Genomic DNA, 17,287 nt, shown 5'->3' on the forward strand with positions numbered 1-17,287 from the left:
AGGCAACAAAAAAGCACCCAAAGCTGTGCCGCAGTTTGGTAACAGTATGGGTAAGCCAGCAATCTGTAACAACTTCCATACTCACTGCTGGGGAGATAATATTTGAACTAGCTAATGGCTTCGTAGTTGCATGGTACATACCTGTGTTGGGACCCAAGACAAAATGACCAGAAGCTGCTGTTTGCACTTTTGCATTTCGGATGGAAAAAGTAATGGAGACGCACATAGACCACTGTACAGGCATGCATATATTCGTCACACGTAGCAGAACAGGTTTGAAATCTCTAGGGCAGGCTGCACTTTGTATTGCCTCACTGAGAACAGGACAAGTGCTCTTTAACCAGGCAGCGAGCAGCTGGAGCACAGGGGCGAGATTTCTGCATGCCAGCCTCCTAGAACGACTCCTCAAATCAGAGTGGTGAATGCCACACCAAATTTAAACATAAACAAATAAAATTCAACAGGTAGGTGAAATGGTTATTAATAATTTTGTAGAGTTTCTCTTGTCTTACTAAGAAAAATGTTTAAGCTTCAAAACTGCACCTAAAGCTGCTATACAGGCTGTAAGGAGTGACCCCCTTGGAATAACAAAAGTATATTTTATTAGTTAAGTAGTTGACATTCATAGTTATTACAATTCTCAGAGTTATTAAACATGCTCTTTGATTTGTCATGCAAGCTAAGTCTGCTCTGTTTTAATAACCTACTAAACAGTTTTAGTTTGAATCATTCTGGCCTCAAGCAAAATTCAAGATCTCCTAGTTCCTCCCAAGAGAATCTGAGATCGCAGGGCTCTGTTCATTCCCATTTGTTTTCTTTTTATTTCTCTGGGTCTTTATTCCTTGCTTTTATTTGCTAGATGAATTCCAAGGGGCTTTAATTAGCTAGCTAAAAAAGAAAATGCACTACTGAAAGGAAGCAGATGGGAATGTGTTTCTTCATGCAACTTGCGCTGCAGGTTGCAGTGGCTTGTGCCCTGGCTGAAGGACCGTGCTAGGTGGCTGTTATCCTAACCAGCAATGGAACAGCCCACCTTTTCCCTCTCGATATCCGATTAGAGAGAAGAATTTCCTTCCAGTGATTTCTCAGCCTGTCCTTCTCCAAGTTTTCCCATCCCGTACTGTTTTTCATTCTTCTCCTCCACATTTTACGTGCCTAAGGAAGCTTTCAAAAGGCAATTAAGTACACAATCCCTTTGAAGGTCACTGGAAATCAGAAGATTTTTGGAAGCGCAGGTGTTAGGTGTGAGACTGAAAGTCATTTGCATGTTCCAACCTTACTACATAGTGTTCCCTGAACCATTCTGTTCAGTACAAGAATACTCTTTGCTGATGAAAAAGGGGAAAAGTTAAGTACTTGGCACTGTTTTGTTCTGTTCTGTGTGGATATTTTCGTGAAATCTTAAAAAAAAACAATCAGGGGAAAAATACTACTGGATGTTACAATGCTTTTTGAAAACGCCATAGATTCGGCTGCTTGAATTTCAGTTACAGTGCAACAGTCTTCTAAGCCTCACAAGTGAACAAATATATTATGGTTCATTGTGCTAATCTTTCAAGTTCTCGATATCAGTTTTTCACATTTTATAATCAGAGCAAGACTTTCAGTATAGCCCAGACTTAACAACAACAGGCAAAATGGTATAAGAGGAGTATAGTTTCAGCAACTATTATATATCTCATACATATATATATGGGGATATATAAGCATGGCAAAAGTTTGCAGGGACAGGTCATACTTTTTATTAGGGCACCAAACGTAGGCCATAAGCTTCTATTTTGGATGTGAAGAATTTTTGTGATCACATCTCACCATTTTTTACTGTGTCAAAGATGGCGAAAACACGAGTTACTGTTCTTCAGGGAGCATCTCTAAATATGTGTTGAAGCAATGCAACAAGCATTGCAAACAATGCCAATTTGGTGGGAAAAAAATTCTCTGTTGAGGGAATCCTCTCAATTTTAACCTGTTTCCTTAGTCAGTTGCTAATTATGAAGTGAACTTGCCCTCCAATTACATCCTTTGTATTATCTCTTAGCAGATGAGTAGTCTTGATCAAATCTCACTCTGTAGGAAAATCCAAAGAATTTCAACAAGCCCTGTTTACTTTCTTTAAGGGTTTGGCTTGCAACGTCTTTCAGAGAACTTAGCAAGGAAACTGTCTTGTAAACAATGAGCAAAACTCTAAGCATCTTTCAAAATTTCAATATCTTTTTTCATCTAGGATTTCTGAAAATTTAGTAATAAACAAAATTTCTGCAGAAAATTGTGAAATACCTCTCTTTAGTAGTTGGGCTCCAGAATATTCTGTTGTGGATGCCCAGCTACAGTCAGGGAATGCTCAGGGTGAAAGGAAAAGGGTTTTAATAGATGTATCTGGCCCCTCGGGGAGCCAGAGCTGCTTCTCTGGAGGTGAAGCACAAAGCCCTCAGTGGGATTGCAGAGGCTGGGTGGCTGCACGGCTGTGCCTGCCCAGCCCAGGCAGGTGCCCCAGAGCTCTGCTTGCATGGAAACTGAAATACTGAAGTGCCTTAATATCTATCTGCTGCCAAAGAGAGAGAAAGTGTTCCTCTATAATTTTGCACTAATTAGAATCTACAAATGTGCCATTACAAAAGAAACAGATTCAGTATATTAAATGCTATATGCTTCAAGCAACACAATTAGCTAAAACATACAGAGTTTTGTGTTCAATCTCCTAAAAAGTTCTGCGCAAAATGAACTTCTGTGATACCCATCATCTTAATTTTCAGCTCATAACGGCAATAACAACCACGATATGTGGTGCTTCCTGGGAATTTATTACCAGTTGGGGTCCCCTCAGTAAGATGCAAAATGGCTTCATTTTACGGTGACCATCAGATCTTAACAACAGCTTGGTGAGTTTATTATTTTCATGTGTAACTCTGTATTTTCTGCCATGTGTTTTCAATAACACATTTCTCCCAAGGACTTTGAATTTCAATTGCAAATCAAATGTTGACAATGCTTTTGGATATATACGTTGTGACACTTATCAGCAAGACATTAGATGGGCCATTTCCCAGCAATAGCAATGTAATAACAGTTTAGCAGGATTTTTTTTTGCTATCTGCAGGCAAGATTATATTTATTTTAAATTGATAACAAGGGCCAGGTGGCTGTTTATAAGGGCAAGATATGAATTACGAGCATATGTTTCCTAGGCAATGTTGGCCAGTGGCTGCTCAAGCATAAATTGCTTCCTATTACCACTTTGGATAGGAGGGACACAGTACAGTTCATCTCCATGGGAACACGACATGGCAGGACACCTCTGTGATTACTCTTCGCACTATTTCCAGTAAAAAAGCCAACCCAGTATTTATTCCACCATGACACTACTAATTGATATTGCGGTGTGTAATTTTGTTGTGTTGTTGGCCAAGGATAAGGAATCATCTCCCCGTACTGTCGTGTAGCGTTCCCAGAGGGCTACATGCTTGGCATGGAAGAAGCAAGGAACTACAAAGTCAGTAATATGGCCTAAAGGATATACAAATGAATTGATGCTGGGGGGGTGGGGAGGGGGGGTGTGGGGAATGGACTTTTTCAATGATCCTAGGGATAGCATCTCCCTAAACTTTAGTTCCTTTAGCTGTGAGAAACAGGTAACATATACAGACCTGCTGGAAATCATTATTAGGTTGTGAAGTTGCAATGAGATTATTTCTGGGATTCTGTTTGTTTCTAAAAGGACAAGTCAGATGCTGATTACAGCATGGTTCAATTTTTGCTAAACCTGGAGAGAGAATATGAGAAGGGAGAAGGTGAGAGTATTTGTCCTGCCTCAAGGAAGGCAGAAGGCTCTCTCTAAAATCTGCTATGCTATGCCAAAGCAGGAGCTGCTTGCTGGTTTTGTTCTAATGTGCTCTGGTTGATTTTCTCTCATTTTTTTTCGAGGTGTAGAAATAATCGTTCGGTCAAAATGACTTGTCTAACTGCTTGCTTAACATTTTTGTATAATCCAAGAGGCCCCTTTGCTGATGTCCTCTAGTATGCTGATAATGAATCTGTGCTTTAAATCAATTGCTTCAAGTGTATGAGGAAGAAGGAATGAGATATAATCTGAAAACAAAGGACGAGTAGTTCTGTTAACATAGTTTTAAGTTACAAGTTTTTGGCAGGACAGAACCGTGCCTGGTTTTTTAACAAAAGCTCTGAAAGACCTGAGCACCCCTTTTCTTGGTAGTATAGTTTGAATTTGCTCTTCCTAGAATGGGAAATAGATTGAAAAGGATGTGGGTTTTTGAAATTGAATTTCTTGAAGTTTAATTTTTCTTTTTGTCTCTTAAGCTTATGTTTTCTGTACTTCATAAGAGCAATGCCATGCAAGGGCTCTTCAGTACAGTGTGGTGGTGCCAGTTTTTTTTAAATCCGCTACTCCAAGCTCTGTTCCCCATCTTTGCTGTCCTCTCTTTAGGATTCTCATCATTTATATTCAGCATTCCTTCTTCTCCTCCATCCACCTACTTACACCCAAACCTAGGCATCTCTGCCCTGGGATCCACTCCCCAAAACAACTGTGTGTTACTAGGCTGACAGCATGTCGGTGGTACCGTGCTTGTTCATAAATATAAACATGGCTCATCAGCAACTACATTCTTCTTGTGAGATGCTTATCCTCAAGTTAAAGTGGCATGTCTAGCTTACACGCAGCAACAATACAAATGTTAAGACTTACCCACAGAAGACCTTTCAGTATTGGCAGTGTAGTAAGGTCCCACACTCTCTACATTTTTCATATCTTATTCCTGCATGGATGCACTGTAAACTAGCACAAAACTAATTGCCAGTGTTTGTTGTTTTCCAAAGGCAGGGGGACTGTTGACCTTCCCGAATGTATTGTTTAGATTTGTCTCAATAAATTTAAACTGCAAGCAGGGAGGAGACAGCACTTTATCCATTGGGTTGTTTCATTACTTAACAGGGCACATGTGTTTAGTTCCCTATATTTCTGGTGAGGGCTTAAGCTGATGCCAATGAGTCTTCTTAAAATGGACTATAGGCAACAGAGTCTGGATGATTTTAAGATTTGTAGCAGCAGAGCAAATAGATTACAGTGGGAATACTAGACAAATATAGAAAAAAAGAAGAATGTTGTTTTGAACAAGGTAAAGATGGAGAATTGACTGTACCTCCTTACCACGCAGATGCTGTGCCAAGGACAAGCCCAGAGACCTGGTATCAGGAACTTGCAGCACAGCAACACATTTAAGCTTGACGTCTCACAGACTGCTTAAATAAACTAGTGTGGCTGCACAGCACTGCATTTTACGTGAAAGAGCGAGGCATATCTTTACGCAGATCAGGCTGTGATAAGGTGGTTACTGATCAGCTCATTTCAAAACAGTGTGCTGAGCAAAATGGAGAGTTCGCTTTGTTTTCTGAAAATTAGAGGTTTGAAGTCTATATAAAATTGGTTCTGATTTTGAAACCACCTTGGCAGTTATCAGTTTCCAAATTACTCTTTGAAGAGTGGCATGCACAGCTGCTATATAAAGAAGCAGGCTTTCTGGGTACAGGGCATCTCTGAAAATCAGTTTTTCAAAGATGTTTTTCAAATTCCCCCAAGTTCTCCTTCGCTAACACTTGAGCCAGGCCATTGCGGTGTTTGGGTTTAATTTGCTGGCATTAACAACACAGCGTTAGGGGACATCAGAAGGAATCTTACCGTTCAGAAAGGATCTGGGGCCTGCTGAAACCATTCCGGTTTCCCTGGCTGGGTTTTGTGCATGTTAACCAGCTGAAGAACTTCAGCCCTTACTACACAGGTTTACCTATAGATTTCAGAATACCGTGACCCCTACCTATTCTACAGGGTTGCAGAAAAAATATTTGCTTGCTTTCTTCCTTATTCTAGTATATTTGTTTTTCTTAATCCTCTGCCACATAAGCAAGGAAAGTAAATCTAATTATTAAGTAATCTCACATGCTGGAATACGTTTTAGATTTCTTATCAGCTTCCATTGTGCAAGTATAATCTGACTCATGGGAGAAGAACTGTTATCAAACGTATGTTTCTTTGGAAGTTTTGGTACAAGATAATAATTTATAAAGTTTTTCTACATCTTAAGCCATTATAAGTCATGTTTTGCTCATGCTACGCGTGCCTGAATGGACAGAAATAGTGTGTAGCTGGTGGGGCTTTACTGATTTCCCTGATTAATCTTGCAATTCTTTATTTAATTTTTCTATTAAGTGTAAACTATATTAGGTGGAAGGAATAATATAAATCTGCAAAGATTTACCATGCTGCTCATGTATCAAAGTTGTATGTATATGTGGGGAGGATGTGCAGGGGCAGGGATGCCACAGAAGAGCATTAACCATTACAGCTGCTGCAGAGTTACCTGGAAACTGGATTTGTGTGAGACTCTGTTCTAGTTTCGGCTGGTGGGATTAGAGGTTCTGTAAAATGACTAACCTCCGTTTGAAGATTTGCTGCATATCGGGTAGAGGAAGGACTTGAACAGATCATTTTTAACACATATTTGTGAGTGTTAATTGATCGTTTGCTAAAAAGGACACTGGTATTGCCTCAATTGGCTGCCTTTCTTTTCTTTTTTCTTTTTTTTTTTCTTCTTTTTTTCTTGGCTTTTTTTCCCTTTCTTTTCTTTCCTCCTTTTTAAGATGGAGAACAAACCAAGCCGAGCACTTTTAACTGCAAGGAAAAGCTCACAGTTGTGAATGGAAGTGGATTTAAGTGACTAAGTGACTTCTAAAAGGAATCACAGAAACATCGAGTACACACAGCTAGAAAATGGTGTTAAGGTAAGTACATTAGATACAGAGATGGGAAGCAAAGTCTACAGTTATTATCAGATCACACTATCTGGAAGGTAACGTGCTTCCTTGCTTAACAAGAGCACCTTTCCTTCTACAAAAGCCACTCGTGGTCATGTGCCATTTTTACTTCTTTAAAAACAAGAAATTTTTACAATATCACTTAGAATCATCAAAAGTTTCTTTAAAATGGTATACATTCTGTATGCATCTAAAAATCTGGAGTTTTCTAATAGTTCTAGGTTGTTTTGTCTCCAGCTTTGGCTTTCTATTATAAAAGAAAGAGACATTTCTCAACACTTAAAATTGTTCTCAGTATTTACATACTAAGTGTGTAAGCAAAACCAAAAAGGCTCATTCATGATCCCATTATCCAGTCCCTACTTGAGGGTGTCATTTAACAGACACACCACTATATAAATGTGGAACTTGGGTGAACTGCCTGTTCATTGCACTTTGAAGGCAAAGGGTAAGTTGAATTTCCTTTTAATAAATCACAAGGGACTTCAGCTAGAAGGCAAACCTGTTCTTTTTAATTTCTGTGGTCATATTTCCATTTTAAAATGAAAATTTCCTTTGTTAGTATTTTTTTACTTTGCTTGTATTAGCAATTTTAGTAGATGAGGAGATGGTTGAAGGACACCAGATTGTAATGACTGATGAAGGTCATTAAAACCAAAGAGCTGTTTTTTCCTTTTTGCTGTATAACCGCTCAGGACTTTGACTCTGCATCATAATCCAATTATGAGCTGGATGCAGCGGTCCATTCCCTGAATGATCAGCACCAGATGAAGAGTACCTGTTGTAATTGCATTTCCTTATCTCAGGGATGTTAAGTATTCCTAGCTACCTAAGGTAGGTTTCTGTTAGAGACTTTAATAATCTGCTCTCTGAGTCATTGGCCAGCATTGTCAGAGGTGTCTGCTAGCCTTCAGTATAGCAAAGGGTAAACAACCTGAGACACTTCAGATTCAACACATGAAACTTTTAGTACAGCATGTGCGTTCCTAGGTGGACTTGAAATTTCCGCTTGTTAAAGTGGAATAGGAATAGAGACGCTGCTATTAAACAGATTCTATATGCAACAAAATGCTGAAATTCATGATGTGATTGAATATTCTTATGTTCAAGAGTATGTCCCGCTGAATCGATATTGAGACATTCCCTTTGAAAAAACAAGTGAACTTTGCCCTCAAAAATAGTTGATACTGATGCAGATTTAGAATAATGTCAAAAGCCTTCTACGATGGAGTCAGTCTGCAAGACAGAAACAGTCCTTTGTTTTTTTTAAAACTCAGTCCAGTTTTAGTTTATCCATTTTATAAATGGTAATAATAATAAACTGATATTTTTATTTTGCTTGGCTTATATGCTTTAAGACAAATACCTTGTTTTAACTGATGAACCCAGGTGTTAATAACCTTGCAGCATTCAAGCCAGCCAAAGTTTTATTCCCAACTCTAAGTGGAGCCGATTTAGAACGTATTATGTGTCAGTTACAATATTCAACTTTTTAAGGATAGAAGTTGTTAAGACAGCCTCTCTAATTTGTGCCAAAAGAAAAGTTAAGTCGTGGGTGTTAAGTTAGATATTCTGTGTGAGAGTCAACCCATCAGGGTCATCTCATTAGAAAGGAATACCCATTCTGGCATCTTGAACCTTTCTTTATCTCTCATTATTTTAACCGAATGATGCCAATGATTAGATATCTCCATGCCATAGTCTCTTATAGCCCATCAGTCCAGGTTTTATAACTGCATTTATAATGCTGCATAGCAAAGCTGCATTGTAAATCCATGATCTATATAGTTCCAGAGTGCTTTTTAGTCATGGTATCTCAGCACTGAAATTAAAACTCTACTTAATGTTCTATCTGAAAGGATAAAATAAGATGAATAGGCCTATTGCCAAACAGCAAAAATGTATTTTCTACAAGACTAACTGACATTTTCAAGCTTGTGGAATTTTGTTCAAAACAAGATAGGAATGTCAATTGAGCTATAAAATTTTGCCCATGTGGAAAAACCCTATCACTCTACTTATTTCAAATAAATGTGTTTCAATAGTACTGTGCTTAAAGAGATTGCTAACTAGCTCTGAACCACCACAACAACCACTGTAACAGATTGTGCCTTTCAGGTTGGCAGGAGATGCATCTATGTTTCATTGAGTGATTATAGCCCTTACAGACAGCTAATGGCTTAAGCGTGATCGGTTGCATCTGAGCCCATCATTTCTCCGGGATTAATCCAACAAATAGTCAGTGATAGCAAAAAGGATAATTTGTCTTCACTACTCCCAAATGTGTGGCTGTCGTTTGGTAATGAGCATACCAATCTCCATCAGTTTAGAAACAGGTTTGTGTGTAAGCCTTGCAATGGTAGCAGAATAAATCTGGGTAATCTCTTATACCTAAACTATAGGCTCTATTTAAACAAGGGAAGAATTGTAATTTTCAAGAAGGGATGAAGGGACAGGAGAAAAAAAAAGTGTTCTGTTATATAAGCCAATGCCTACAATTTCTTACAGAATCATTACCTGACAAATCTGTGGGGTTTCTTACAGCTGGCCTGAGCAATCATGTTGTCTTACTCGTCCTACATGCTCACAGCAGTAGCTGCTTTGCTAGTGACTTGTGATGCACAGCATAAAGGTCCAGGGATTCCCGGGCTGCCTAGAAAACATGGCCTGAAAGGACAGACATATCTGCCTAGTAAGTACACTTCCCCCCCCCTTTTTTTTTTTTTTTTTTTTTTAAGAAGTCCTTGTCACGAAGGCTGCATGAATAAAAACAGTTATAATACAGAAGGACATGTGCCCTCAAGGAAGGAACTGCATTAAGCAGAGGCAGGAAAACTGAATGGAGGAAATGGTCAATTAAGTATTTTTTTTTCCTAAAATATAGGCCTCCTCTCTTCTGGTAGAGGTGAGGAAATGAACAGGTTATCAATATGTAAACATGTAAATATAATATATATATACACACACACACACAAATCTTTGTACTTCTTTTCCATTGACTTTCCAAAAGGAATTGCTTCATTCACTGCAGAAGCTTTTAAGTATGAAAATAAATATTAATCAAGTTTTTACAAGTGCAATTAAAAGGAGTCTAGCATGTTTCTCTAGTATTCAAAGATGGTATGTGCAACAGTATTCTGGTAAGGAGCACACTTTGCACTTTCAAATTTTCTAGGTAGAAATTTTTTGTTCGGGTCCATTACCAAGGCTAAAGCACTATCAAAATTATTCATACATGTAATGCATTTTAGTTTCAGATTAATTTCCATTTTATCCTGAGGTTCCCAAAATATGCATCAATTGGAAAGAAAATTATGCATCCCTTTTCCAGGGGATCCTATGAGACCTGGAACCCTGATGGGACCTCCTAGAAGAGGCAATCGTCCTTGGGCACAAGGTGAGAAAGGAGCAAAGGGGATATTGGACCAACACGTGAAAAAGGCTGATGTCCGTGTAATGTTCTGTTGGTCAAATATGTTGTTTTCTACAGTCTGTGAAGTGCAGTGAGAGCTGCAACACTGCAACTCAAAGAGAAGGAGATGCAGCAATATTTTGTACTTCGATACTGCCATTTGTTTTAGTTGTGAATAATGAGAACACGATCATGGGAGCACACTAGTAACTATTCTACATGTAGGACCTTTGCTACCCACAGAAATTTGTATGAAAAAAGTATCTACCTTTCCAGTGAGTTCCCTTCTGCAGTGAGCAGTGCTGGATGGACTGTATTTTACACAGTCTATGCAGAAACCCTGCTATACCAGTGTTTATGGGTACCATTTAAAATAAAATCCCATTGTAAAACCACAAAGCATCCACCTAGCAGATAAAAACCAAAATGGCATGGTGCCATAGGAACTGTTCCCTCCCCAAAATCTCATTTGTTCCTGTTCAGTAACAATTATTAGAATGAAATAAGAGGAGTGGCGGGGGGGCTCAGCCTGGAGAGGAGGGGGCTCGGGGGGGCCCTTATCGCTCCCTGCAGCTGCCTGACAGGGGCTGTAGGCAGGGGGGGTCGGGCTCTGCTCCCAGGGAACAAGGGACAGGACAGGAGGGAACGGCCTCAGGTGGCACCAGGGGAGGGTTAGATTGGGTGTGAGGGGACATGTCTTCACTGAAAGGGTGGTCAGGCACTGGAACGGGCTGCCCGGGGAGGCGGTGGAGTCACCGTCCCTGGTGGTGTTTAAAAGCCGTGTAGATGTGGCACCTGGGGACATGGTTTAGTGGTGGGCTTGGCAGTGCTGGGTTAACGGTTGGACTCTATGATCTTAAAGTTTTTTTCCAACCTAAACAAGTCTATGATTCTGAACAAATTCTCTTTGGTAAAGCCACTTTCACAGACACGACAAGCATAAGGCTTCAACCTAAAAAAGTTAATTTTCTTCGGTGCAAAGAGGAATTGTCAGCATTTCAAAGGGCTGGAAGGTTCTGTTTGTTTGCTTTAAGATACATAACAACAGTGTGAAAAAATACTGAGGAAATATTTATTTTACACCAGATGTTAAAAAAATCCATTGTATGCTAATTCGTTTTAGAAAATAATCAGGTTTATCCAAGGAATATTTCTTATCAGCAGATCCTAGTTTTGTTTTTGTGTAACTTCTGTTTTTATCTGTGTAGCTCTACCTGAACTCTACAATGCTTTGGCAATATTGAAGCACCGACTTTCCCAACTTGAAGGCGGTAATTTTTCCCATTTTTACTTTTTCAGCTCACAATCACAATTTAATGCAATAGGCAATATTAATTATAGAACCATAACTTGCAGGAAAGAAATCACACTTGGCAATGGTACTAAATCCCAGCCTCCATTTTCTCATCCAAAGCAGGGGAGATCCAGACTCATTTTTTCCTGGAGAAGCAGATTTCTCTCAGGAACACTACCGTGTATTCATTCAAGTTTGATTTAGTAAAAAACCAACCAAACAAACAAAACAAAAGAATCACACTGAAGTTGCACTTTCCACATGGATTCATGGGACCTCCTCAGCTTTGTATCACATTGCTAGTATTTTTATCTATCAACAATCAGATTGTTAAAGGTGGGTAAATTGTTTTGTACAGAGAAGGAATTAATAAAAATTATCATTTCTCTCTTCCATGTGCACAAATTGATCCTCTCTAGGGAGTGCACACAATATAATAGGGCCGATGGCGTCTGTAGCAAATGTTAATGGGGTCATCCTTGTTTTGGAGACCAGGAGAGATGGTCACAAGCAGCATAACAACATACTTAGTCGACAACTAGTGAATTGATAAAGTTTATATTTACTCCTCTTCATCCCTTACTCTCATCAGTCTTGCCCTCTGTTCCTCTTACCACTTTTCAATTTCTCTTCCTTTCTTGATTTCTCTTCCTTTGCTTTCTCATGAATATGCCACAGGAAATTTGAAAAGCTAACTAGGTTTTTTCCTTTCATGTTTTAGTGCTTGCTTTGAATGGGAAAATAAGAGAAGCAGGAGAGAAAATAATTGCCAGCAATGGGAAGGTAGTTGGTTTTACATCTGCACTAGAATCCTGTGAAAAGGCTGGAGGAACTCTTGCAAGACCCACAAACAAGGAGGAGAATGAAGCTATTTTGAGTTTTGTGCAACAGTATAACAAATATGCTTACTTGGGCATTAAAGAGCATGAGAATTCAGGTCAATTTAGGCATATATATGGCACACCTCTAAATTACACCAACTGGCACAGAAATGAGCCTAATGGCAAAGGGACAGAACAATGTGTAGAGATGTACAGTGATGGGAGCTGGAATGACAAAAATTGCAACCAGCATCGCCTCATAATCTGTGAATTTTAAAGACTGGCCCTTCAGCCACCTCAGAGTACCGAGACAATGAAATTGCCTGTGGCTCAGGTTTATGCAATTTTTGCAATTATTCAATGTCAGAAAATCTAAAATGAATCATCTTACGGTATTTTTTATCCTTAAGAAAATGCCAAATGTGGTAGCTGATTAACTTTAATTAAAGTGTGCCTAGTCTGATGTGTTTGTCTCTTTTGGAGGGTTGGGAATAGCTTGGAAATAATTTTTCATGGCAGATCGTCACTGTAGCTTTGTGAAGATCTAAGGAAAATTCCAGGGTTTGGCTTGGGATATTGGAAAAGTCTGAAGTTGAATTGTTTCTGCCTTAAGAGATGCACAGAGGTTGATCTCAGTGGAGCAACTATGGTCTCTGAGTTTAGGGTTTGTATTGTGTCATACTGAAGCAATCACCAATTCATTCAGCATCCATATTTAACTTTTGCTTTATAAAAATGTTAATATTACCAGTTGCAATTAATTTTCATAGTTTCAGAAGCTACTTTCAATAAAACACTAAGGTAAACATTGTATTAGATCCATGTAGACAGAGAGATATGCGTATAAAATACTAAAGATTGCATTTTGTTACTAAAACGTCGCATTCCCCTACAAAACTATGACCATTGCAGTGTCAGAAGGCCACCTGTCTTCTACCAAACCACTGAACAACCACATAATATTATGGGGGGGGAGCAGGTAAGACTGGAAGTCCAAGCAGTTCAAACACGAGCTATTTGTCTGCTGGTGTCGTGCCGAGCCACCACACAGTCAGACTGATAGCTCATGTGATCAGCTGGGATCAAGAAGCATCTTTTCACAAAAGATTTTCACCACTACTCAGTTTGGGTAGCTGGCGAGCAGTGGGAGCTCAGCAGAGCACCACAAGCAGCAAATCCTCACACCCCTACCTTGCAGTGAGAAAGTCCTGGCATCAGCCCGTTAACGTTTTTATGCCACCTGAGGCTCCCCTCAGGAAGAACTGGAGGCAAAAATATATGCATAAATACTTCTACTTCATCTTCTCCTCCTTCCCTATGTTTGGCTCCAAGCAGGAAGCCCATCGGAACCCAGGCTTGAATCTGGGCACTGTTGTCCCTTGTCCCTAGCCTGCAGTAGGAAAAGATGGGATCTATTCACGTGGTCATTTCAAGCCCTATGAAGCAGGGAAGCTTTCGCATCTTCAGATGCAGGAGGCAAGGGGATGTTTTTGGCAGCAAAGGATTTATGTCCAGCGCCAGCATACAGCACTCCAGCTGTTCTGAGAGCAGGCGGGGACTTTGACAGTACACCCAGTGCCAGGTGTGAACCTGCTTTACAGAATAGCTTCCTTTCACACCTCTGACCATGATACCATTTAAAATGGGGAGGGAACAGATCACACCATGACCAAAACTGTGACTTGGGTTATTCTGAGAAACAAAAAGGCTAAACTAATGCCTTTTAAGCCTGCTTGAACGGGTGGGAGGTTTACTTAAAACTACCTCTACCTCTTGCATTTTAATTATTAGTATTTTAATGAGTAAACCTTGTTAGCAATTTCTGCGACTTTCAGCTGCACAGATTCTTTGTTAGAGCAAGGCGATTACCTGGCATAAGGTGGCATCGTGGTGGAGAAAGACAAAACAGAACCCCCCCACTCTCCTAAGATGACCTTTCATTACCTGAACCCATTTCAGAAATTCATTTACAGAGATTTCCAACTAGATTATCCTATTCCTTTACTTAATAGATTATTTCCACCACCTTTGTGTTTGCAAAATGACTATACAAATCTCATCTTGTTAAAATCCTTAATGTGTAAAATCTTAAAATGGCTTAAAACACTATATCAATCACCTATTTCTAAACAGATTTAGACTTTAAGACTTGGGTGCTTTTTATCCAGTTAAGAAAAATAAGATTTTTTTTTTCAGTCAAAAGCTATTTTTAATCACATCAATAAGTAGAGTATCTAAGCTAGGTCTCAGAATCAAATTTCTTTCTGCTTAAGCCATTAGTATTGGGGGGAAAGAAAAAAAAAAAAAAAAAAATCAAACACACACATGCTGCTTAAAAATACAAACGCCCCAGATCCAGTCAAAGAACTGCCACGGAGCCCTTACCACTTGGTAAGGGCTGTAACCACTGAGAGCTGTACCATTTCAGGTAATTGAATGAAACTCCGCAGTTATTTTCATAAATTCTCTCCATAAAACATCATACTCAGCTCTTCCTTTGCTATAGTCAAGCCTTCCCCCTGTACCACGCTGAAGCCGCCCTCCTTGTTCTGTCCAGTCTTGACTGTGCCTCGTATTTCAAAAGGACACCTGCCAGTTTCCTGCCACCTTTATAAAAGAAGACCTGTGTCCATTTTCTTTTTCATGGCCTCTTATCCAATACTGATGAACTTCAGAGAGGAAAAAAAAGGTCCAATGTCAACCATCATACGCAGAAGAAATAAAACTGGCTAATAAAAAGCAATATTCTACAGACAGGCTTGGAATGTATTTGTATCTCATGGGTTTCGTATGTGGTAATTAAAATCCTGGTGAAGGTACCTGCACATTAGAATGCTACTTGATTATTCCTTGCACTTCCACAGAGGAACAGAAAACTATCCAGAAATAATTATTTTGGTCTTTTAGATGGCTTTATTTTTTTTAATAATATGTGTATAACTCTATTAAACCCTCAAATGCTGTTTAAAACACTTTAAGCATTTGTCTATTTTTTGTGAAAGATCTAAATTCTGCATTCATGAATGGAATTATTATTTTAAATGGGCAGAGATGTCAGGCAAAAGAAGAAATAGAACACATTCTTTCTGTGTTCTGTTATTGTAGGATAAAAAATTTTGATAAAATCTTTCCTTAAAAATGCAACGAGCAAAAATAATCCTCGGTGCATAATGACCAGCCTGGGAAAAATCTAGGTTAGTCTTTTTTTTCTTCATTTGTAATAGCTGGCTGCAGAAAAGCAACCTAACAGTAATATCTTTAATCAGAAAATAACTTATTCACTGCTCAAATACTATAAAAGCAGATTTTGAGAATTAAGATCTTAGTACAAGTTAAAAAGTCATAAAAATTCAGTCTCTTCTGAAGCAAATGGGTTCCGCATCACCTAAGAGATATTTAATACAACTGTTATTACAGTGTATTTAACAGTGAGAGTTTTGTCTGGCCATAAAAATGATGGATATTGATTTCAGAGAGAATCCTCTCTGGTCTAGGGTGATATCCCCTTTTATAACTGTATAATCTAATTAGGTGATTTAGCTTAGAAATACTATTAGCAATTTTGAGCACTCAAAACCGTCTCCCCCACCGCCATCAATCCCTACCACACATAAAGAAACTAACCTTCGATTACAGCAAATAAATATTTTCCTGTGGCTTCCTTATTTCTGTAGAAATTTGATTAAAAAAAAAAAAACAACTCCCATGGTTCTTACAAAACTTGAGAAGTGGTGGAAAGACTAATGGTTCTATTACAACTCTTCCGAACCAGAGGAAAGCAATGTGCTTGTAGGTATTGTCTAATGGTATAACAGACGGGTTTGTCTGGACCTCAAAAAGTATCGGATTGCAAGCGACTTTCGTTATCAGAAGTTGAAATGTACCGTTATAAAATTGGATTAACCAACAGTTGTACAAACATACCTGAGTTTAAAGCATAATCAATACAGGGTGCCTGGAAATTAGAGTAGCACCTTTGAAAATAAAGGGACTTTGATTTGATTTGAAGTCTCTGTTAGGAAACCAGCGTTTGGCAAAATTTGGCTCTAGGGGGATATGCCAGGTGTGATGCCAGGTGAGACCTGGCGTGAAACTTTCACCCACCCCTGCCCTTGTGGCTCAGGAGCCAAAAGGAACTGTACAGCAAGGGTGCCTTAACCCCTGAGGAGGCTGCAGCAATGGTAATGATGGTAGTAGAGGCTGCAGTGAACAATTTAACCTTCTGCTCCAGAGAACGGAGGACGACTGCAGAATATATGGAATAATAGTTTCATCTGGTACACAAACATGAGCGTTCTTTTCCCCTCTCTCATTAGGATGCTGTTTTGCTATTAACAACTTTTGAAGAGATGAGATATTGTCTTGCTTTCTATTTCTAATAACCACAAAACTCTTTTGTGTTTTTCAGCTGAGCTGCACCAAGTGACATACCAGAGACAGCTAGTGACCTCTGCTTGGATCCCTCACACAAATCAGTGGAGTAAGATGGTGGTAGTATTTACAAGCACTGATCACACTGTCTGTGGGTAAAATTAAGATTTTCTGCTCTAAAATGCTGCTCAAAACAAAAAAAAAACCCAACCAAACAAACAAAAAAAGCTATATTAAAATTTACCATATCTTTGAATTCTTTCCTTCCTGTTTTTAAACCTCAACAAAAACAGCCTCAGCCCTCCTCTGAGAAGGCAAGATACCGGGTCCCATGTGCTCTGCGCTCTTTCTGATATTGCCACGTGAAAGGGAGCTGCTAGGAACAGTCTGACAGTGATTTGGAAAAGAAAAGGAAATGCAGGGAAGCAGAGGACAAGGTGGTGGCAAGGTAGGATGGAAACAGCAGCAGAATGGCATAAAATCAATGTAAACAGAAAATACAAGTGGGGTTGGCATCACTTAAATACAAACTAAGGGAACAAGAAAAGAATTTTCAAGGTTATC

General features: G+C 39.1%; 1 protein-coding gene across 4 annotated transcripts in view; it reads left to right on the plus strand.

Moving 5' to 3' along the window:
* The window catches only part of SFTPD (surfactant protein D), a 61,380-nt gene that overhangs the window by 37,631 nt on the left and 6,462 nt on the right, over nucleotides 1–17,287 (plus strand). For 2 of the 4 annotated variants that reach the window (XM_080400926.1, XM_080400927.1), the window contains 5 exons: nucleotides 6,652–6,792; nucleotides 9,370–9,517; nucleotides 10,106–10,222; nucleotides 11,446–11,508; nucleotides 12,253–17,171. In XM_080400926.1, coding sequence (XP_080257052.1) covers nucleotides 9,385–9,517; nucleotides 10,106–10,222; nucleotides 11,446–11,508; nucleotides 12,253–12,629 — 690 coding nt within the window. In that variant the 5' untranslated portion in view covers nucleotides 6,652–6,792; nucleotides 9,370–9,384 and the 3' untranslated portion in view covers nucleotides 12,630–17,171. Of the gene's footprint in view, nucleotides 1–2,753; nucleotides 2,880–6,651; nucleotides 6,793–9,369; nucleotides 9,518–10,105; nucleotides 10,223–11,445; nucleotides 11,509–12,252; nucleotides 17,172–17,287 lie in introns of all 4 variants that reach the window. The other 2 variants (XM_080400928.1, XM_080400925.1) reach the window with 2 other exon arrangements.

Source organism: Falco punctatus (assembly GCF_963210335.1).
Source record: "Falco punctatus genome assembly, chromosome: 9".
Lineage (NCBI taxonomy): Eukaryota > Metazoa > Chordata > Aves > Falconiformes > Falconidae > Falco > Falco punctatus.